The following is a 23821-nucleotide window of genomic DNA, read 5'->3' as shown; positions in this document are numbered from 1 at the left end:
ACCATCAAGTATTAAGGAATATACAGTGCACATGTTAAACACAAAGAACAGAAAAGAACAAGGCGTGGTGGTGCACACCTTTAATCCCAGCACTTGGGAGGCAGAGGTAGGAAGGTCACTGTGATTTTAAGGACAGTCTGGAAGTACAGAGTGAGTTCCAGGTCAGCCTGGGCTAGAGGGAGACACTACCTGGGAGGGTTGGGGGTGGAGAGAAGAACAGAAAAGAAATGTGATAAGATACTCTCTCACCCCCAGCAAAAATGTGCATAATAAAAAATAACAAACGGGGCTGGAGAGATGGCTTAGCGATTAAGGTGTTTGCCTGCGAAGCCAAATGACCCAGGTTCGATTCCCCAGTACCCACATAAGCCAGATGCACAAGGTGGCATATGCGTCTGGAGTTTGTTCACCCTGGCATGCCCATTCTCCCTCTCTGTCTCCTTCTCTCTGTGTCGCAAATAAAGATAAAATGAATTAAATTTTAAAAAACTGATAACATACAAAGTACATCAGTGAGGATGTAGAGAAAATAAGACCCTTGGAGTTCGCTGGTGGGAATGTACAATTGTTCATCCACTGAGCACAACAGTGTTTTCCAGATCCTTAAAAAGTTAAGAACAGAATTACCACAGCACCCAGCAACTCCACTCTTATATTAAGAGGAAGGAGTTGAAAAAGGACCTCAAACAAAAGCATGTACAAGCAGGCTCAGAACAGGACTTGGGCAATAGTCAAAAGGTGCCTCCCTCCCTACACCCCCCCAAAAAACTCTCCCCCCAAAAAACAAAGGTGCAAAGAGCCCAAATGTCTGCCACCAGCTGAATACAGCATAAGCATGCAACAGGACTTGATGCATGTCAACAACAGGGCCACATGCCACAGTGCAGCTGAACCTCAACACAAACACGACAGTTCACATAAATGTCCCTGTGTACACACACTATCCAGAATGGAGAAACTTAGAGAGACAGGATGCAGCGAGTGGCTGCTAAGGGTCTGGGAGGAAGGGAGAGGGAGAAGTAACTGGTTAATCCATATTTAGGGTCTTTTTAAAATTTGACGGATTTGGTGTACATGCGCACAGACGCGCACATACACGGAGGCCAGAGGACAACTTCTGGGTTTACCCTCCTCCACTTTTTTTTGAGATGAGGTCTTTTATTGTTGCTCACCACTCCATTTGTGAGCTTCCAGAACATTCTCCTATCTCTGTCTTCCTTCTCACAGTAGGCACACTGGTATCATGAGAGCCCACCACGGCTTCCAGCTTTTAGGTAGAGTCTGGGGATAAAAACTCAGAATTGCACAGCAGATGCTATATGCACTGGACCATCTCTCAGCCCATTTTTATCTTTTGAGGAAACAAATTATTACATTTTTTGTATTGGAAATAGCTGGAGGCAATGGCCAATATTAAAAATGCAATAAATGGTCAGGTGTGGTGGTGCACGCCTTTAATCCCAGCACTCTGGAGGCAGAGGTAGGAGGATTGTTCAAGGCCACCCTGAGACTACTGAGTGAATTCTAGGTCAGCCTGAGCTGGAGTGAGACCCTACTGCAAAAAAACAAAAAAAAGAAACCCTAGTGTTCTTCCCCACCACTAATTCCTCACTAATTCCTCCCAAGAATGAAAACAAATTAATATCTAATGTACTCCAAAAGATGGCTCAAGCTGACTTAATTTTCACAGAATCAGATCATTCTTTCTGTCTTCTAGACTAATTTGCCCTGACTCATGAACTTGGTTAGATCATTTAAAAGCTATGGGCTCTGTTTTCTCCTCTGTGATCTAAAATGTGAAACAAAAGGCTACATTTCTGTGGACCTGCAAGTACATTTGTTATTGGGGGGTAGGGGCTCAATCTGCTGGCACCCCAAAAGCATCTCTTTCGCCTGCTCCATGTTCCTCGGAGCTCATCATCACCATTCGGGTTGTTTAGTTACCAGCTCAGGAATGCTGGATTATGCAGTACCGAGGAGCAACTATGGCTAGCAAGCTGACTTAGAACTGGTTTTTCCAGCACTAGGCCTTAAGCAGGTCACAGTGTTACGTGTCATGGAAGCAGCAAGCAAACAAACACTGTCGCTGGGTGACAACAACATCATTACCACAGGAGTGGTGAGGCGGGGAAGGAGCAGCTGCCTCTGTAAGAGTGCCTGGTGCTGTGAGGTGGGCCTCCCGGCAGAGGAGGACAAAGCCCACAGGCAGACATTCAGCATGGCGTGGTGGTTCACACCTGTGGTGTGAGCCAGCACTAGGGAGGCTGAGGCAGGGCAATCATGAGTTTGAGGCCAGCCTTAGAGAGACCCTGTCTCAAACTGCCCACTAAAGGGGGAAAAAAAGCAGCAAAAAGAGCAGATATCATTTATTATTCTGTGGGCCACAGGTACCTATTCTGGAAGGAAACCAATTTATATGGCCTGTTCTACAAGTAATTGATATTTATAATGCTAAAGATTTGGCTACTTTCCATGTTTTCAATTAATGGCCCTGTAACACCAGCATAGATATAGAAAGTTTTAGTCCCACGTTGACGGAATGACTGCTCGCTAGAAGCCCAGGGTTCGGAATCAAGCAGCCCACCTAGAATGAGCTCCATAGTCTTCCCCTGGGTTTTCTACATAGAACACTTCAGACAACAGTGGAGATGATCATTCTAAGCCAGTGGGAACAGCTGTTCTACTGCAGCTTGCTGGCCACTGAGATTGTCTCAGGGTCTGCGTAAGCAGGATTCACGGAGGGAAGGGGGGTCAGAAGGAAGATGCACAACTTTAGAGATGAGCCCCCCTCAAATGAGCAAAGAGCCAAAATAGGAGAAAGCTTAAAACATGCACAGACAATAACAATAACAAAAACGCAATTTAGATACAGGAATAGTTTCATCGGAGTTGTTAAACTAGAACTGATAAGTGGGGAGGGTTTTAAAAAGAGGAGTCTTGCCTCTCTGGGTGGAATGTAAGTTAGCTAAAAGATGAGGGCATAGTCTATATGACTCCGCACCCCTGAGCTTGGGATTTGGTAACATAAGAAATCTTTCTCGGTACTTATGATTCCACAGAAACTGCTTAAAATTTAAAAACCAGTATTAGAATCTTCTACTTTATATGAACAGTAAGTAAACCCATAATTACCCAGAGAATGTGTATGTGGCAGCAATGTAAATGAAATTTTCATAGTAAAGCTGCCGGTTGTCCTGGAAATCATTCATGTTACAGCTGATCTCTGAGGATCCGGCGCCCTTAACAGTGAGAGTGATGAAGGGTGGCAGGGTGGGCTCGTCCCAGGCGTAATCCAGTGATGTCATGGGCTTCACTTCAGTGCGCAGCCTGGGTTCAGCTACACCATGCTGCGTGAAGACAACGGGAACCTGCAAGACAGGGAGTTGGTTCAGATTGGTATTACTGGAAAGTGAGTCAGCATGCCTGGGTTCAAGCTCCAGATGCCTCCCAAATGAAAGAGTCTGGGGAGGGAGGGAATTACCATGGGATATATTTTATAATCATGGAAAATGTTAATAAAAATTAAAAAAAAAAAAGAAAGAGTCAAGAGCAAGGCCTTTATGTACCTCCCCAAATGCTCTTTTAAACTTCTTGCAATCTCCGAAGGCCCACGCGCTGAGGGCAAGGCCCACGCGCTGAGGGCAAGGCCCACGTGCTGAGGGGCAAGGCCCATAGCCTGCTGGTTGCAGAGCTGTAAGAAGCTTTGACAAAGTATACAGGTAAAGCAATTTGATCCTTCCAATGGCTTCTATTCTTCCCTAGTCTCCTGAGATACTCTCTGAATATAGAAGGAATAAGGACTTAGAAATATGGTCATAGGAAACCACATATTCTAAAATACATCACTAACCAAAGAAGTAATTTAAAACTTTATTTGGAAGAATTATACAATGCTCACTGTAATTAACCACAGTAGCACTTCCCATTCCTGCTGCAACCAAGCAATGGAATTCCTTTCTCTACCATATGGCACGTCTATAGAGGCATCATGTCAACAACGTAAGTTTGGGGTTAGAAGATTTCCTCAGCTGGAACAAGGCTGTCCAGTAATCAGAACAACCAGCTCCCACCCCAGCTTCTGAAAGCCGGGGCTCCAGGGCTGCACTGTGCCATGAGCTCTACCCTCCCATACACGGCAGCCGGCTGACCCTCAACCACATGGGGTACCTTGGAAAAGTTGTCAATTCGGAAAGGAGGAGGTAACTGTTCTGTGTCACTAAAGGATATCCTATATGTAGCTCCTCGGAGAGTAATTTCCACTCGTAGGAAGAAGCATTTCCCCAGGGTATCCCTGCAGAACAGGAAACAAAGACTGCATTAAAAGGAAGAGACAAGAGCTAGAGAGATGGTTCAGGGATACAATGTTGCCTGGCAAGCATGAGGACCTGGGTTCAAACCATAGAACCCATGTAAATGCTGAGTGTGGTGGTACACACCTGTAGTCCCAGCATTAGAGAGGTGGAGACAAGAAGATCCCTACAGCTTGCTGGCTAGCCAGTACAGACTAACTGGTAAGCTCCAGGCTAGACACTGTCTCACAAAAAAAGGAGGTAGACAGTACCCAGTATCCTTGAGGATAATACCTAAGGTTGTCCTCTAATTTCCACATGCCCAAGACAACCACACAAACACCACCTACACAACTGAATGTGAATAAACAAATGCACTTATACATATACACATTCAAAAGAAAAAAGGGGCTAAGGAGATGGCTCAGAGGGTAAGAGTGCTTGCCAGCTAAGCATGAAAGAAGGACAGGAGACAGCGAGCACATATGTGGTGATGTATGCGTATACACATCTGTGTTGTTATCTATTACTGGAAGGAATGGGAAGCTTACTTTTACAGAAGAGTATCAGCCAGTGAATGAAGAAATTCAAAAATCACCATTTTCAACCACTGATATAATAAATTCTTCAGATAGGAACCATCAAGCCATAAAATTAACAGGTTGGAAAGAGAGTAATAATGGATGGCTCTTCTTCACAAAGATTAAATGGTAATTTTGCAATGCAGAGCCCTGGTAGGGTTCACAATAACCAAGCTTCACACCAGTAAACAAACCAACACATCAGAGGCCTCCCAATGTGATGGGAAACACTTGGCACATAGCCAGCATTGTTACCACAAATGTTTGTCCCAAGTCTACATCCAGGAAACTATCGTCCAATGTCAGGAAACAGAACATTCTATAAGAAACTGGAGTCCTCAGAAATGTCAATGTCAATACGGATGAAAAGTGAAAGGCGGGCTTGCTGTCGATATATGAAGATAAGAACATAAATAGCCATGTAATAGAAATGATTGGCTTAGTGGTTAAAGGAGCTTGCTTGCAAAGCCTGATGGCCTGGGTTCAATTCCCTGGCCAGACACACAAAGTGGTGTATGCATCTGGAGGTCATTTGCAGTGGCAGAAGGCCCTGGAATATCCATTCACCCTCCCACCCTCTTGCTCTCTGCTTGCAAATAAATAAATAAAAGTATTTTTTAAAGACAACTGGAGGAGCTGGAGAGATGGCTTAATGTTAAGGTGCTTGCCTGTGAAACATAAGAAACCAGGTTTGATTTGCCCAGGACCCCTGTAAGCCAGATGCACAAGGTGGTACATGCACCTGGAGCTTGTCTGCAGTGGCTAGAGGCCCTGGAATGCCCATTCTTTCTGTCTGCCTTCTCCTTTTTCTCTCTCCCCCCTCCAAATAAATAAATAAATAAATAAAAATTTCAAAAAATGTTTAATAAAAAGGCAACTGAGCTGAGTGTGGTGGTGCATGATTTTAATCCAGCACTTGGGAGGCAGAGGATAGAGAGCTGTCATGAGTTCAAGGCCATCCTGAAACCCTAGATTAGGGAGAGAAGGGTTGCTATGAAGGACATGTTAGTCATTCATTTAGTATATGAAAACTATTAGAAAAGATTGTATCAGTCTTAAGTTTCTTCTGTGTGTATTAATAGTATTAGTGTGTTTGGTTTAAAAACAAAGACATTTTCCTAAATAAATATAATACTGTTATCAGTCATAAGTGCCAAACTTTTCACAGCTGAAGTATCATGATGACCAATTTATTTTTAGACAGTTTGGCAAGGTATGTGTACACATGTGCTCAAAGAGGGAGGATGTTGGAAACAGTGAGGGAGGAGGAGAACTCAGGGCAAAGCTGGCTATCAGTGAGTCTAGGTATGGGAAACGAGAGTTTTGCTGCATTGCTCCTATGACGTTTCTGTGATCTACACCATTTCCAACTGAAAAGTTAGGGAAAGTAAAACAAAGTGATGGCAAGAGTCTCCTCAACAGCTTAAGACTGGGGCTGAAGCGATGGCTTAGCAGTTAAGCGCTTGCCTGTGAAGCCTAAGGACCCCGGTTCAAGGCTCAATTCCCCAAGACCCACGTTAGCCAGATGCACAAGTGGGCGCACGCATCTGGAGTTCATTTGCAGTGGCCAGGAAGCCCTGGCACGCCCATTCTTTCTGTCTTTCTCTCTCTCTCTGTTGCTCTCAAATAAATAAATAAAAATATTTAAAAACAAAAAACAGCTTAAGACTATACACTGAAACCACTTTAAAAGCCAGGCATGATGGTACGTGCCTTTAATCCTAGTACTCAGGAGGCTGAGGTAGGAAGATCTCATCAGTCAAATTTCTTGAAATACATTGTGAGAATGGGAACTGTTAGAACAAAAGGAAGGGGGAGTTGTTTAATTAGCAGAGATTTCGAGTTTTACAAATGCAAAGAATTCTGGAAATTCTTTGTTCAACAATGTGAATGTGTATGTGCTAGTCAACTATACACTAAAAAATCACTAATGGGCTGTAGGGATGGCTTAACAATCAAAGCATTTGCCTGCAAAGCCAAAGGACCCAGGTTCAATTCCCCAGGACCCACATTAGCCAGATGCACAAGAGGGTGCACACTTCTGGAGTTCCTTTGCAGTGGCTGGAGGCCCTGGCACGCTCATTCATTCTCTCTCTCTTTTTCTCTGTTAAATAAATAAATAATAAAATATTAAGAAAACAAAAACTTTACTTATAAAATAAGAAATAAAATGGTTCAGATGGCAAATTTTATCTTATATGTATTCTACCACACAATTAAAACAGTTTATCTGGGTAATGATTTAGTGAATCTAGGACCAGCTACTTCAGAGGCAGAGAGGTTCACTGGAGCCCAAGAGTTCAAGACCAACTTGGACAACACAGCAAAAATCTCTACCTCTAAAACAAATATATATATGCATATATTAAACAAGAGTTTTTCCAAAGCAATTAACATTGTTGGGGATGTAGCTCAGTGACAGAATGTGTCTTTGGTCTGTGTAAGGCTCTAGGTTCTATACCAGTAACCAAAAAATAAAACAATAAAAGTATCAGATGAGGGCTGGCAAGATTGCCTAATGGTTAAGGCCTTTGCCGGCAAAGCCAAAGGACCCAGGTTCAATTCCCCAGACCCACGTTAGCCAGATGCACAAGGGGCGCATGCATATGGACTTTGTTTGAAGTGGCTGGAAGCCCTGGCATGCCCGTTCTCTCTCTCCTCCCTCTTTCTTTGTCAAATACATAAATAAAAACAATTTTTAAAAAATGCATCTAATGAAAACAGGAATAGTAAGGCTCCCTGAGCTCGCTGAGACTGAATGTGGTTCATTTTTCTAAGAATGACCTGTAGCTCCAAGGGTGGGCAAAGAGATAATGATAATTTACTGGAACCACACCAAATGAGAACAGACCCTTCAAATGTACAGTCAGTGCTACCATCTAAATGCAGACAGACAAGAATTCCAGGCTCAGTGTCACTATGTTCTTAAGGCCAAAACCTTATGAAGCAGTTAACACAGCTAAGGTCAGGGATGGGGAGACAGCTCAGTGAGTGACACATGCTGCCTCCGAGGATGAGAGTTCGGATCACCAGTACCCACGAAAATCCCAAGCAGGCATGATCGCCTGCCTACAATCCCCAGTGCTCAGGCAGTGGAGACAGGGAATCCTCAGGGCAAGAGAGTTAGCTAGACTAACAATCAGTGAGCTTAGGTTTTAAATGAGAAGCCCTGCCTTGGCAAATAAAATGGAGAGAAATCAAGGAAAACACTTAATGTCAACCTCTGGTCTCTACACACATGCACCAACCACACGTGTGCCCACACACATACAAATGCAAACACATATACACATGCAAAAAATAATTACTTACAGCCCTTAAGATCATTCCATCAAAATATTTACATTTCTAGCCAGGCGTGGTGGTGCACACCTTTAATCACAGCACTTGGGAGGCAAAGGCAGGAGGATCACCATGAGTTCGAGGCCACCCTGAGACTACATAGTGAATTCCAGGTCAGCCTGGACCAGAGTGAGACCTTTCCTCGGGAAAAAATGAAATAAAATAAAAATAAAAAATATTTCTGAAGTGGAGGGATGGCTTAGCAGTTAAGGTGCTTGCCTGCAAAGCCTAAAGACCCAAGATCAATTCCCTAGTACCCATATGATGGCAGATATACTAGGTGACATGTGTGTCTGGAGTTCGTTTGATATGGCTGGAGGCCCTGGCATGCCCATTCTCTCACTTTCTATCTGCTTCTTTCTGTATCTATTCATAAATAAATAAATAATTTGTTTTTAAAAAGCACATTTTCCTGGACTTCACAAGTTCTAAGTACAACACTTGAGCCAGCGCTTTCTGTGTTGCCAAGAGGAGAATGGGCTTGCTCATTATATGACTGTGCCTCAAGGAAGGCTACATTTGTCTCTATTTAGAACCTCAAACTTACCTCATGTTGATATGGAAGGAATTATTCTTGTTGACTTCGAAGCCACCAGACCAAATGCAGTTGGGCACATCCATCAACCTGACACACAGTAGCTGATCATAGTCATTGCGGGGCCAGTGGAACACGACACTGGAACCAGGGAGGGTGGAAATATAGCCTTCAGGATTGGCTGTTCCCTAAAACACACAGGGCCACTGGCTTTAATGAACAAGTCGGGTCAGTTCAATGTTTTACTCGATCATACACACGTTTACTGACTGACTACTGACCATCACAGGCACGGGGTTCCCCACATCACAAACCACTTGGGCTCGATGAGATCTGAAAGGTAAGCACTGGGAATTCTTCAAAGCAAGCTGCTTACCTGTCCCCGGGCGAATTCCCTTTGTGCAAATGCAAGCTTGTGAGATGATTTATTATCTAACAAGTAACGTGGGGCAAAGATGACCATACAGCTGTCGATGTAGCGACCTCGGCCTTTCTTGACATCAATACCTACAGATGACGAGAACCATTTTATGAATTCATCATGAGAGAAATTTCCTGGTCTGACAAAAATAAGTAGGCTTCACAATTATCTTGTTTCTCTGAGAAAAAAAAAAAAAGTCCTATCACCAAGGAGATATCAAGCTTTTCAAGGTAGAATGACAGACCGACTGGTCACAAAGTCTAGGTTCTCACTCCCACATAGGCTCGAAAAAGACTTAGGGGTAGAGTCAATGTTTCCTTAAACTTGTGGTTGCTTCTCCAACTACAGACCATCAGAACAGCGAGTGAAACCCACAGAGTTCAGTCACATGTCATCACTTAGCTTTTCATTTACGAAAGTAGCTACAAAGACAGTTCCATAGAACATATTCCTGCTGAAAATGTGCCCTGTTTGCAGGGCACAGTGGACATTTCAGAACATGTAGTATTCTGCGCTGCCTAAACTCAATCTACCACTTTCAAGTAAGTTTAGCCCAATTGTCTAATAATCCAGATCACATATAATGCTAGAAATTTATTTATTAAAAAACAGGTCTTTGGGGCTGGAGAGATGGCTTAGCGGTTAAGCGCTCACCTGTGAAGCCTAAGGACCCCGGTTCGAGGCTCGGTTCCCCAGGTCCCACGTTAGCCAGATGCGCAAGGGGGCGCACGCATCTGGAGTTCGTTTGCACAGGCTGGAAGCCCTGGTGCGCCCATTCTCTCTCTCTCTCCCTCTATCTAGCTTTCTCTCTGTCTCTGTCACTCTCAAATAAATAAATAAAATATTTAAAAAAAAATAAAAAAAAAAAACAGGTCTTTGGAAGCTGGGTGTGGTGGTGCACGCCTTTAATCCCAGCACTCAGGAGGCAGAGGTAGGAGGATTGGCGTGAGTTTGAGGCCACCCTGAGACTACATAGTGAATTCCAGGTCAGCCTGGGCTAGAGCAAGACCCTACCTTGAAAAACCAAAAAAAAAAAAAAAAAAAAAAAAAAAAGGCTAGGAGTCTACTATATACTGAAAAAAATTAATTAATTAATTAATCAATAAACAACCAGTCAGGAGGTAATCTCGAAGCAAGTTTTAGATAGAAATAAATTTGTTGTAGCATAGAATCATCTTTTAAAAAATCTGATGACAGTGGGATGAATTATTCATTCACTAGCACCATAAACAAAACAAATATATCCAAAGGCTGAGCTCTGTCCATACAACAATACAAAAATATTAATAGCCAAAATTCTATTTGCTGGCCTCTTAATCCATGCCAGGCTCTCTATGAGACTTTATGTTTAATCTTCATTAAGGCCCTTGGAGGCTGGGATTTTAATTCATTCCATTTTACAAGAGCCAGATATGGTGGTACATGCCTTTAATCCCAGCACTCGGGAGGCAGAAGTAGGAGGATCACTGTGAGTTCGAGATCACCCTGAGACTACATAGTGAATTCTAGCTCATCCTGAGCTATAGCTGAGTGAGACCCTGCCTCAAAAAGAAAGAAAGAAAGAAAGAAAGAAAGAAAGAAAGAAAGAAAGAAAGAAAGAAAGAAAGAAAGAAAGAAAGAAAGAAAGAAAAGAAAGAAAGAAAGAGAAAGAAAAGAAGAAAATTTTCAGTGCCAGGGATGGGACACATTCCAGTGAATTGTTGGCCAGGGAGGTCCCTGTTACCTCCAAAACATGATAGGCTATTGCCAAGGCCTTTGGTTTCCCACAAGAAACAGATAGTAAGACCCTATTACTGAAGACTTCACATGCCTAGGTGTCAAGGTCACTGAGAAATCAAGCTGGGACTGAGCTAAAAACCTCCTCCCTATAGACCAGCCAACTAAAAGCTGGAAAAAGCTGCACTGCATGCAGCCCTATGGGAAACAGAAGTTATCAGAGGTAAAAACATTTGATACTGGAAGCTTCAAGTTTGGCCAGCTAGGCTAAATGACTGAATGGGTGCAATAGTGGCATGTCTGCTCTAGGGGAAACCAACTGCTCTCTAATTGGACTGGAGGCCTACTCAATGGGAGGGAAAACATGCCTGATACTGAAAACCTAATCAAAAGCCTATGCCAGGGGAGGTCATGATCCTTAGGGGTACAAAGCCTGCTCTTGTATAGTTAAATGCACCAAACTGCCCAGTAAGCACTACACTTAATGTGCATACACACAGGAGGCAGGGTCTCACTCTACCCCAGACTGACCTGGAGTTCACTATGGAGTCTCAGGGTGGCCTCAAACTTACGGTGATCCTCCTACCTCTGCCTCCCAGGTGCTGGGATTAAAGACATGCATCACCATACCCAGCTGATTCTGTGTTTCTTACATACAATATCTCTCATTTCTACAGTACATATACAGTATGTAGGGATTTTGAACCTAAAGAGCTTTTAGAAACACTTAATTCAGATTCCTTTATTTTGTGGGTAAGAGAAGTCAGTTGGGTATGGTTAGAGCACAAGTAAGGGGACTCTCTCTCAAATAAATAAATAAAAATAAAGTTTTTAAAAAAGCAACCAGGGCTGGAGAGATGGCTTAGCGGTTAAGCGCTTGCCTGTGAAGCCTAAGGACCCCGGTTCAAGGCTCGGTTCCCCAGGTCCCACATTAGCCAGATGCACAAGGGGGCGCATATACATGTATTAATGCAACTCGCACTTTTGGTTAGAGAAACTTCTTTTTTTAGATGGCAGTGACCACTGAGATGACCCAAAAGGCAACACAGTCCCGAGAATGTTTAGCACTGAAACATCTCTATCACACCCTCCAACGCTCAGGATATATTGTGGAAGAGGTGATAGAAGAAGGAAGAAAGGAAGGGAGGGAGGGAGGGAGGGAGGGAGGGAGGGAGGGAGGAAGGAAGGAAGGAAGGAAGGAAGGAAGGAAGGAAGGAAGGAAGGAAGGAAGAAAGGAAGGAAGAAAGGAAGAAAGGAAGAAAGGAAAGAAAGAAGATAGAAAACTCTTCAGTTGGAGGAATCAAATAAAGTTTATTTCTTTTAAAAATCTGGCTGTCAACTGCAAGAAAACAGGTCATATGTCAAGGGAGCATGAATAAGAATGCATGTTAAAAAAAAAAAACCCTGAGAAGAGCCGGGCGTGGTGGTGCACGCCTTTAATCCCAGCACTTGGGAGACAGAGGTAGGATAGCGGTGAGTTTGAGGCCACCTTGAGACTACATAGGGAATTCCAGGTCAGCCTAGGCTACAGTGAGACTCTACCTCAAAACAAAACAAAAAACTGAAAAAGGAAATTATACTTTGACAATTCTGCTGTTCAGGAATGTGCTCACAAGTTCTTAGTGGCTGTGTGGCTCATGGCTAGACACAGCAAACCAGAACACTACATAAGGCAGATCTAGATACTATCCCACATTCAAGGCTACACATGGCTTTGAGAATCTTGGGGATTATTTACTACCAGGATGCATTGCCAACATTGTAAACCCAGGGTATATTTACATCAAACTGACCACAATTCTTCAGAAAAATCTCAGGTGGCTGAGGGACATGGGTACCTCTGCTCCTATGCTGAGAAGGCAAGCAAGTTTGGGGACGTTTGATGACTAGAAACTCTGGTGCATTTTACTATGTTTTCTGCCTCAAATCACAAACCACTATCCTAACCCTACCTCTGACCCAAACTTTCCTTTTTCATATGACCCGGTCACTTAACCTCTTGACTTTAGTTTCTGGGAAAACAATGCTTTGTGCCTCCTTTGGGTTTGCCGATTTTAACGAAAGTGTGGGAGTACTTGGAGGATGAACTCTTTCTAACTGTCCCTATTCTTCCCATGGAAAACAAAGACCCAGCCAAACTGACACCTGCGGACACACATGAATCTGACTGAGCCAAAGGCCTCAGATCCCTGTGAGAGACCTGTGTGTGGATCAATCTAGTGTTCAGAAAACAGATACCTGACCCTCCATTAACTGAGAAAATCAACATGGATGGCCAGCTTATTTGCCCGAGCCTGAGGTTACTACCCAGACCCCAGACCCCTCGTTGCCCGGAATGAAACCCACCAATGTTATAGATCAGCCCTGGGCGGTTTCCTTGCTGGATGACTTTCAACGCTCGGACACCATTACCACCATCCAGAGAGAAGCCCTGACACCAGCCCGGCATGCCTTCTGGATGAATCCCCCTTCCGACTCTCATCGTGCAGCTGTGGGCAGAAGAGCAAACAGGTACATATGCAATCATCCACGTCCGTCCTCCTACCTATCCTAACATCAGGCAGCACCAGGGTGGCCAGCACCAAGTTAGGTCTCCATTACTGACTCTAGTGACTTCCACGGACAGTGAGGAAATTAATCCTAGGAGTAACCACAGTATCACACTGTGAGAAAGACACTGGCATCTGCAGCTATGCAGTTTGGGAGGAAACACAGGATTCTGTAGGTATTACATAGGAGGCAGGGTCTCACTCTACCCCAGACTGACCTGGAGTTCACTATGGAGTCTCAGGGTGGCCTCAAACTTACGGTGATCCTCCTACCTCTGCCTCCCAGGTACTGGGATTAAAGACATGCGCCACCATACCCAGCTGATTCTGTGTTTCTTACATACAATATCTCTCATTTCTACAGTACATATACAGTATGTAGGGATTTTGAACCTAAAGAGCTTTTAGAAACACTTAATTCAGATTCCTTTATTTTGTGGGTAAGAGAAGTCAGTTGGGTATGGTTAGAGCACAAGTAAGGGGACTCTCTCTCAAATAAATAAATAAAAATAAAGTTTTAAAAAAAGCAACCAAGTTTGGGACTCAGTGGTTAAAGCACTTGCCTGCAAAGCCTATGTCTGGATCCTCAGGATCCATGTAAAGCCAGATGAACAAGTGGCACATGCATCTGGAGTTCCTCTGCAACAGCTAGAGGCCCTGGTGTGCCCATTCTCTTGCTCTCTTTCTCTTTCTCTATGTCTCTTTCACACACACACTCTCTCTACTTGCAAATAAATAAAAATATTTTAGGGAAAAAGCCCTCTGAAAAGACTGTAAGGAGAAGTAACTGACGGTGTTTCACATGTAAGGACGAATGGGCTAACAATGGCAGAGCACTACTGAGTTGGCAGCTCTGCCATGAACTCTGGAACCCGGGGTCAGGTAACTAAGAGGCCCTCTGAGCCTCTGCTCCCATATCATAAGATATAACAGGATTGCCTGTCTGTCCTAAAGCCTTGGGAGGCTGTGGAGAATCCAGAGAGAAGGTTTATATGGAAGCCCTTTAGGAAGTACGAATTCCATAGGTAATCCAAACTCTGTGACAAATGCCAGGTCCTAGAGTTAAGACTGCCACAGTCCTGTGAAGGTCAGAACAAAAGCGGTAGCTAACCATGTCAAGTGGTGGATTGTGGCTCCTACATTAGCCAGCGTAATCTAGACTCCAGCCCTCCCTGGTATACATCCTGGCAAACACATCTGTATCCACTGCAGGGAAGCCCTTGGGAAGCCTTCCTGTGGTGATTCAGCCCCATTCCACAAATGGCGCAAATGGAAGTTATTTTTTTTTTTTTTTTTTTTTTTTTTTTTTTTTTTTTTGGTTTTGTGAGGTAGGGTCTCACTCTGGTCCAGGCTGACCTGGAATTAACTCTGTAGTCTCAGGGTGGCCTTGAACCACGGCGATCCTCCTACCTCTGCCTCCCGAGTGCTGGGATTAAAGGCGTGCGCCACCACGCCCGGCTGCAAATGGAAGTTAGACATACTCATCTATCTTTGCATTAGGGCAATAAACTGACAGGGTCCTATAGAAAACAGAAAGTCAAAACCCAAGAACAAAAGTGAGTTAATGTCCCTGCCACACACTAAAAAGACTGTTACCTAACCCTCAAAACTTGTTGTTTCTCCCTGCCGGCAGATTGCAATGCGTGCATTGAGATGGTACAACAGCACATTTCGGATTTCCATAAACAGCTCCAATTAGATTTGTGGGGCTGAAGGGTTCATCAAAGGCCAGCCTGTCTCCTCTCCAATGCCAGCTCCTCTCCAGTGCTGAAAGCTGCCAGCAGAAGGGAAATGGCAGGGAAGTGGGGGTTTCTCTTCACTGGCACAGTTACAAATAGGAGCCCTACTTCAATACATGTAAAATAAAACTAGCTTTCACTATACACTCAAAAATGGTTTATTTTCAAGTATCAGATAACATCAATCAGATTTTAAAAATCCATTAGGCCCTGGTTCTAGTCTGTGCAGTCAGAACAGTTATCAACCATGTGTGTCTACTTCTATGGGCAGAAGGTGGTCTTTCCTAGTCCCCCTCCCCAGGAACTTCTCCCCCTGAGCTTTGTACTCACAGGTTTGGCTGCTCTTTGTCAGCATAGCAGAACAAGAGAGGACTCAGGCTCCGGGCCAGCTCGTGCTCCTCAAACTGGCCTGCAGCATCTGTCCTTGCATTGTCCTGTCTGAAGATCAGTGGTAACCCTTTAGGAAGGAGGGGACAAGTTTATATCATTCCCACCCAGTCTACCCGTGAAAGGTGCAAATGGGAAAATCATCAAGGGGAAGACAGTGAACACTGAGTGCATGAGTGGGCTCAGTTTACTGTCTAAAAGAACAGTTTGACTATGATTAAGCATGTACTACGGAAGCAGGGAAGGGTTAGCAGCTTAGCCCGCTGAAGTCAGCTGTTTGCATTGGCTCCTTTTAGTCAGCTGAGAAAAAGACATCCAAATTCCCATGACCCATGCCAAAGGCTGACTTACAGCCTCCAAACGTACCTGTTTTATTGATGAGCCAATATGGAGCAGAAATGAAGATTTTTAAGGATCCTTCTGCTCGACAGACGATCCGGATGGTGAGATTAAGCTGCCGCCGGTTGATGTCATACAGTCGCATTCTCACCATATAGTTTTGGGTCCCAGGTGGAATAAGTAATTCTTTACAGAGTGGAAAGTTCTCCAGCGACACCCCTGAAGAAGGAATAATGTATGTCTTTGTGGGATCTCAAGTAAATTTGTCAAGAATAGCCCACAGCAAACCAAATAGGGTTTTTTCAGAGAAACCACTAAGGGTAGCAGCTGGAGGTCCTGGTGTTCCCACTCTCTGTCTCCCCCCCACACTTGCAAATAAATAAATTAAAAAATCTTTTTTAAAATGAATTTGCACCTTTATGTGCAAAGTTAATTGCACTAATAACATTTTAATTTTTGTTTGTTTATTTATTTACTTATTTGAGAGCGACAGACAGAGAGAGAAAGAGGGCAGAGAGATAGGTGCACCAGGGCCTCCAGCCACTCCAGCAAACAGACACCAGACATGTGCGCCCCCTTGTGCATCTGGCTAACGTGGGTCCTGGAGAATTGAGCCTCAAATTAGGGTCCTTAGGCTTCACAGGCAAGTGCTTACGTGCTAAGCCATCTCTCCAGCCCTAAAAAATATCTTTTAAAAGCTGGAGTGTGCCGGGTGTGGTGGCGCACGCCTTTAATCCCAGCACTCGGGAGGCAGAGGTAGGAGGATCGCCATGAGTTCAAGGCCACCCTGAGACTACAGAGTTAATTCCAGGTTAGCCTGGACCAGAGTGAGACCCTACCTCGAAAAACCAAAAAAAAAAAAAAAAAAAAAAAAAAAAAAAGCTGGAGTGTTGGTGCACGCCTTTAATTCCAGCGCTCGGGAGGCAGAGGTACGAGGATCACTGTGAGTTCAAGGCCATCCTGAGACAACAAAGTGAATTCCAATTCAGCCTGGGCTAGAGCATGACCCTACCTCAAAAAAAAAAAGGAAGGGAGGAATGAATGAAGGAAGAAGAGAGAGAGAGATTGGAGCCTGGTAGTCACATTAAGGAGTATACATTGCATAATTGTGCTATCATTTTACTCCTACAATTCCAGAAAGCTCCCAGTACTAGTGATGATTATTAGATGTGTGCTTGGCACTTGAGGTGGAGCAAAGAAGTGTAGCTTTCTATACCGAAGTGCCTGACTTTGAGTCCCCAGTCTGGTCTTATTCTCTCCATGACGTGAAGTAAACTACTGACTCCTTCACATGCCTGGGAGATGTGGTGACAGCAGTACTATATGGCACGACTGTGGTGAGAATGGAGACCCAGTAAAGCATGACACCAGAAAGGACAAGTGTGCTTCATATCGGGGCTCAGGAAACATGTGGACATGTATACTAGAAAACTACTGAAATGCAAGCTTATTTTCTTCAGCAATTAGCAACTACTGTTACATCATTTTTTTTTTTTTTTTTTTGAATCATACTCAAGGTCACCAAAATGTAATCGTGTCACTAAGAGACTTCCATGGGATTCCTACAAAGGATCCTTACCCAGTTCAATGTTCTGGGATGTGTCAGCTGTGTGGAGGGCCACCTCTTTGCCAGGTTTCAGTGTCCCATTAATGGGCACTCCTTTCACATAGAAGTCAAGTTCACAAGGCAGCAAGTTGCAGATGACCACAGTTGGTAGGAGATATATGGTATGCCCAGGCTGTCTGAAAATCTGTTTTGCACTGTCAGAAAATATGTTTGAGGGCATGTAATCTGGATAGTTCTCTTTTTTAATAGCCACACAAAACCTAGGAAGACAAAATGGTATGAGAATTTGTCAGCACAAGTAAAGACTTGAATTTTTTCTTTTTAGCTAAATAACACAGAAAGTGTTCAAGTCAGTAAGATACCTGAAATTTTTAACCAAAATACATCTACTGAGATGTAATACATAAGAAACTGTGTATTTTAAATGCTCTGTTCAATGAGTTTTAGCCATTATGTACTCCTGTGTATTTATCACTCAAAGCAAATTATTTATGGCTGGAGAGATGGCTTAGCGATTTAGACACTTGCTTGTGAAGCCTAGGGATCCAGGTTTGATTGTCTAGATCCCACATAAGCCAGATGCAGAAGTTGGCGCAAATGTCTGGAGTTCGTTTGCAGCGGTTGGAAGCCCTGGCACACAAATTCTTTCTCTATCTCCTCTTTCTCTCTCTTAAGTAAATAATATTTTTTAAAAAATTTGAAAAGAAAGACAATTTTTTTAACTTATATAAGGGATTCAGTGGAGAGAGGTTTGGGGAGGAAGAAAAGAGAGGGTGGTGGGAGAACATTATAATCATGCTGCATTGTCTCTATAAATACATAAAGGCCATCAATAATGTTATAAAACTAAAAAAAATATATAACAAAAAACAACTTATAGACAGGGGGGTCTAACCTTTGACTTCTCTGGGCCACACTAAACGAAGAAATGTTTTGGGCCACACAGACTTCTTTACCCTCAAAGCTCCCTCACGTTCCTTCCCTTCCAATACTCCTTCCCTGTCATTCAACAGTAACTTTCTATTAGGCAAGTCTGTTCATGGATACAAATGGGGTCATAAGGTATGTATTACTCGGGGTCTGGCTTTTATGTTTTCTTTTTCTTGCATAACATGAAGCTTTAACAGGGTCCACTCATGTGGTACACATATGTAATTTTTTTTATTGTCTATGAGTAAGCCATGGTATGAATCCTTTATTAACCTGCTGATCTCCAAATGGATTATTTCCAGTCTAGGGATAAATAAATGTTCTCATGAAAGTATTTTTAGGTATGTATACCTTCATATGTCTTAGACATATACCTACAAATAGACTTGCTGAGTTTTTACATTTATTTTGCAAGTAGGGGGAAGAAAGGAGAGAGGACAGAGAGAATGGGCATTCCAGGACTTTCCAGACGCATACACCACCGTGTGCGTGTAACTTACATGGGTCCTGGGGAATTGAAACTGGTCCTATGGTTTTGCAGGCAAGCTACCTAAACACAAAGCCCTCTCCTCAGCCCAGTATGATTTTTTAAAAATATTTATTCATTTATTTGAGAGAGTGGGGGGGATGGCTACTACAAATGAAGTCCAGACGCACGGGTCGCTCTGTGCATCTGGCTTTATGTGGGTACTAGTGAATTAAACCCAGGTCATCATGCTTTGCAAGCAAGCACCTTTCACCACTGAGCAAACTCTCCAGCCCAATTTCTGACTTTTTAAGGGGTGTGTTGTGTTTATGCATAAGAAATCTTTGCCTACCTTAGGTCATGAAGATGTTCTTGTACAACATACACACATTCATACTCACTATGGTATTTCCTATACATGCAACTATATCATTTGGATCTTTATGCTTTTTAATTTCCCTACCTATTTAGTATTTATTTCTGCTCCTGCAGTGGCCAGGGTGACTACTACATATTAAGGAGAGCTCCTGGTTTTCAGTCTGAAGGTTAATAAAAAGGCTCAGTAGTTCACCATCAAGATATTACATATGCGTTTATCACAGATGACCTTTGCCAAAAAGGTTTCCTTCTGGCCCTAATATGCTAAGTACTATGAGCTAAATGTTTGCATTACCAAAATTGTGATGCTGAAGCCCAGACTTTCGATGGGGTTAGTATATCACAAGAGGAGTAGGAGAGCCCACAGCTTGCCCTCACTCTTTGCTACATCTCTGAGGAGATGATAAGAAGGCTTCAAAGAGCTCAATGTGCACCTTGCTCTTAGATTCCCAGCCTCCAGAACTGTGAGCCGAACAACCTCCACTCACGGTCTGCAGCTTGGCCAATGGAACATTCTCATAAATGGGAAGTGAATTCTCCCAGGCACTTTTCATTCTCAGGTAATTTTTCTAGTTACTGAGATGGTTTTCTCTTTAGATTCCTAATGCGATAAATACATATGCTGATTTTCAAATGCTGTGTTAATCTTACACTTCTAGGATAAATTCACTTGGCCAGTTTTATTTGATGATATCCTCTTATGAGTATTTGTTTATCTCTTCTAGCACTGCATCTAGTAAGACATACTCATTGGAATAGGAAAACATGACTTTAAGTGGAAATTTTGTCAGATTTCTCAAGAAAGTGAGCATTAAGTAAGTACATGGACCTTTTACTTAAGATACCTGAAAGTCTTTCATACAGGGGGGAAAAAAAAACTATGCCCAGGATTTTTCTCTCCAATTTAGATACGAGAGCTGGTTAATTTTTATTTTTCTTTTGCTTTTTTCCCTCCTTTCATCGTGCAGAGTACACAAATAAAATTCTCATCTTATTTGTGTGGCAAGGGTGTTTGTTGGTTGTTTTCCCAAAAGAATTTGATGAGTAATTCCCCAAAACTTCGGTAAGTGCTATCCCTTGAGTTCTCATGAACTAACTAAGGATTAAAAAGCAAAAGCTTCGGGGTTGTGAACAAGCACGGCTGAACCAGTAAGGGTTTGTGGAGAAAGACTGCCAGCAGAGCCAGCCTGAGGGGCAGCTCGCGCTCCGGGCCATGCCAGTAGCAGCACGTACCTGAAAAAGCGGCTCTTCTCAGTGTCCATGGAGTGGCACTCCCGTTTGCTGCTACTAACCTCTGCCGTCTTCACTACGTTGGTCCAGTGAATAGGAGCCTTACAGAAAAACACGCCCAATCCTTTGGGCCGGGCCTGTAGCCGCCAAGAAGTGAGGTGTAAAGGCACAGCAAACGAGTCCCCTGGCATGATAGCGGGAAGCACCACTGGCTCTGCCACAGAAACAAGGGTTAGCGCTGTCGGGAGCTGGTCCTCCCCCCACGGCCTCACTTATCCCAAGACAAAAGGCGGACAGACTGTGTACACTGACTGCTGCGGAGGCGTCGTGACAACAGCTGGCAGATACCTATGGCGCGCTAGCTAGGCTCTAGAGCATCTGAACGTACTGTCGGGAGCCGAAGGACTGTCCAGCCGGAGTTCCATGGGCGTCTCGAGTCTGTTCCTCACAATGAGGGCCGACCGCACAGTGATCACTTTCCGAGCACTGCCTTCCATTGTCACTGCAAAGACCACCCGCACGGGTGGGAGTGAAGAGAACTGTGAAGGAGAGAAACGACGTAGCCATGCGTTAGAGTGTGTGTGTGCGTGTGTGTGTGTGTGTGTGCGCACACACACACACAATACAAAACTACCCCAGGATGTCAAAGGTTAAAGCAACATTCACAGCGCTGCGATGAAGTTATTATCCAAGCCTAAAACCATCACACTCTCAAGGAAACAAATATGGCAGACTATGAATAGATAGGAACACTGTTAAGAATCACCAATAAAAAAAAAAAATCTATAAAAATAATCCACTCAGAAGGGAAATCACAAAGTATGACCCAAAGCAAGCCCTCAGGGCGAGGAGAGAGCTCAGTGGTAAAGCATATGCCTAGCAGTGGGGCTTAATTCCTGGTAATGAAGAATTTAAACAAATCATCCCCAGGCCTCTGAACACTAAAAGAACGTCACCTAAGACTGTGACCCATCCAATTTTCCAAACCTGTTGTTAGTAAAAAATAAAAAATCACCCAGACATGGCAGTGCGTGCCTTTAATCCCAACACTTGAGAGGTAGGAGGATCACGGTGAGTTCAAGGCCAGCCTGGCACTACACAGTGAGTTACAGGTCAGCCTGGGCTAGAGTGAGACTCTACCTCAGGGTGGGATGGGGGCAACAAATTTTAGAAAAATCTGCTACAAGGTTTCCACACATATCAGCCCTCATAAGGAAACAGCAGCCAAGACTCACTTTCAGCTCTACTAGAGGGGAATTAAGTAATGGTCATCTGAAGCAACTAAAATTAGAAACACTGAAGCAGAACTTTGCAAGACATGGAGTGATTTTCCTCCTGTGGCATTTTCCTTCCAGATTAACACTGAAACAACATTCCCTGAACACTAACAATGGGTTGGGTCCTGCCCAAACACTCACACAGAAACCAGAAGTCTTTGTCTTTATAAAACCCGCGCTGTGTCAGAAAGAGTCGTCTGCCATGGCGTTTCTCAGGAGCAAATGACTTCAGTGTCACCCTTCTTACTCTTTGGGGCCCACATACTACTCCTTGACATGCCGACAGAAAATCAACACTCATATTTCAAATAACTCCAAAAATAGACTTCTTTCTTCACTGTAACCCTCCAGGTTCTGCTCAACAACTGTTTTCCATTCCATATAGCTGACAAAGTTGCTGAATTCCTGATCCTTTTGCCTCCACCTCCCAAATGGTAAGATTATTGACATGTGCCACTGAGCACTTTTTTTTTTTTTGGAAGCAGCGTCTCACTCTAGCCCAGTCTGAGCTGGAACCCACTCTGTAGCCTAGGCTGCCCTCCAACTCAGTGATCCTCCTACCTCAGCCTCCCAAGTACTAGGATGAAAGGCATGCACCACAATAGTCTGTAATCCCTCTTTTCTAAATAAGACACCAGATTTTAGAAGCTCAACAAAATGAGGGGAAGTTAATTATCTCTGGCCTTTGGTTACAGCGAAAACGTTTCGCTTCCATGTACTAACACTTAACACTTTTTGTGCTGCTACCACGTGAAAGGAACCTTTGTTTTTAAGAACAAAATCCCCCATCAGATGCACTAGTGAGGTCTTTGAAAGCATTGCTATTCGAATGCGAGTCCAGAACATACTGACAATGCTAATTTACCAGGGAAAGAAATGACACCACATCCAAGTGTTTCATTCTGCCAACTTTTTTATTAAAGCAAACCCTGTGTTAAGAAAAAAAAAAAAAAAAAAAAAAAGCAGCCTAATAAGCAATAAAACAAAGAGCTCTGCTTTCTGTCAAAGCCTTCCGGAAGTCCAAGTGAAAAAGTGAACAATCATTTTTGCAGTGTTTTTGGAGGGACACGTTCCAGGGCTCAAACCATTATCAAAGCTCAAGCCTCCTGGCCCAGCCCCCAAGAGCTCAGATAGAGTCAAGGCCACTGACAACTGTTGGGAATTACCATGGTGTCACCTCCAGGCCAAACTGAAATTTTATAATTCAAAACTAGCAATCGTCACAGAGAAGAAACTATAAACAAAAGCTGGGAAATAAGTTCTTAATGTCACTTTGTGGCAATGCTTCAAAAGCCAAATGGGAAAAATAATTCTACTATTTTTCTTTCGTGTTTCCTTGTGTGACCTCTGGACCCAACATATGAAATGCTTGGCCACCGCAGGGGAAATTTCTATTTCAACATAGAAAGAAAAGACGACCTTGGGCCAACATATTTGCCTGCTCTTTTTCAGTGCAATGCTTAATTACATACAAGTGAAAGGGAGACTTTTTCTCACGAGGAAAGCAGTAATTAATAGAGAAGGCTGCGATAACTTCCAATCTCACATAAGTCATAAAGTCCTCTTATCAAGAAATACGCACTGGTATACGGTCCAGGCACTGTGTATGGACTCAATACACACAATGACAACAGGAAATCAATACTCACATAAACCTGAGGGTGTATGATGTTTGTTCTGCTGCCAGGGCTGCCAATCTAAGAAAAAATCCACAAGTCAGAGAGTTAGCACAGACCTAAAGTCAATGACAATAGAACTTGCTTAGAAGGGCGATACTTGAAAATGCTTTCAGGTTCAATATGTCTATTATAAAAATAAAACATCAATTCTCAAACAATATGGGAGAAAGTACTCAGTCCACAACATGTGATGTGTGCAAAATCTCTCCAGACTCAGCAATGCAAGGGAAAGGTATATATGGGAAGCATTAGTCCTTTTACTTCCTGGCAGAAATTTAGGCAGGAAAACAATCTGGAGGGAAAAAAAGAGATTTAACCTCCCCACAAACCTAAACACTTATAGAACAGTACTTCCCAGGAAGACTGTTCACCAAAAAAGCTGCACTAATTCTGCAC

General features: G+C 43.4%; 1 protein-coding gene across 5 annotated transcripts in view; it reads right to left on the bottom strand.

Annotated features, from left to right (window-relative positions):
- The window catches only part of Vps13d (vacuolar protein sorting 13 homolog D), a 274368-nt gene that overhangs the window by 128253 nt on the left and 122294 nt on the right, over nt 1-23821 (bottom strand). For all 5 annotated transcript variants that reach the window (XM_045149288.1, XM_045149289.1, XM_045149290.1 and 2 more), the window contains 11 exons: nt 23396-23443; nt 20858-21008; nt 20473-20683; nt 17478-17725; nt 15926-16117; nt 15503-15629; nt 13231-13373; nt 9124-9254; nt 8760-8935; nt 4168-4291; nt 3133-3368 (listed from right to left, as the gene is read on the bottom strand). In XM_045149288.1, coding sequence (XP_045005223.1) covers nt 3133-3368; nt 4168-4291; nt 8760-8935; nt 9124-9254; nt 13231-13373; nt 15503-15629; nt 15926-16117; nt 17478-17725; nt 20473-20683; nt 20858-21008; nt 23396-23443 — 1787 coding nt within the window. The remainder of the gene's footprint in view (nt 1-3132; nt 3369-4167; nt 4292-8759; nt 8936-9123; nt 9255-13230; nt 13374-15502; nt 15630-15925; nt 16118-17477; nt 17726-20472; nt 20684-20857; nt 21009-23395; nt 23444-23821) is intronic.

This window comes from Jaculus jaculus, chromosome 5 (assembly GCF_020740685.1).
Source record: "Jaculus jaculus isolate mJacJac1 chromosome 5, mJacJac1.mat.Y.cur, whole genome shotgun sequence".
Lineage (NCBI taxonomy): Eukaryota > Metazoa > Chordata > Mammalia > Rodentia > Dipodidae > Jaculus > Jaculus jaculus.
Note: the sequence above shows the minus strand (reverse complement) of the source record. Positions and strands in the feature narration are given on the sequence as shown.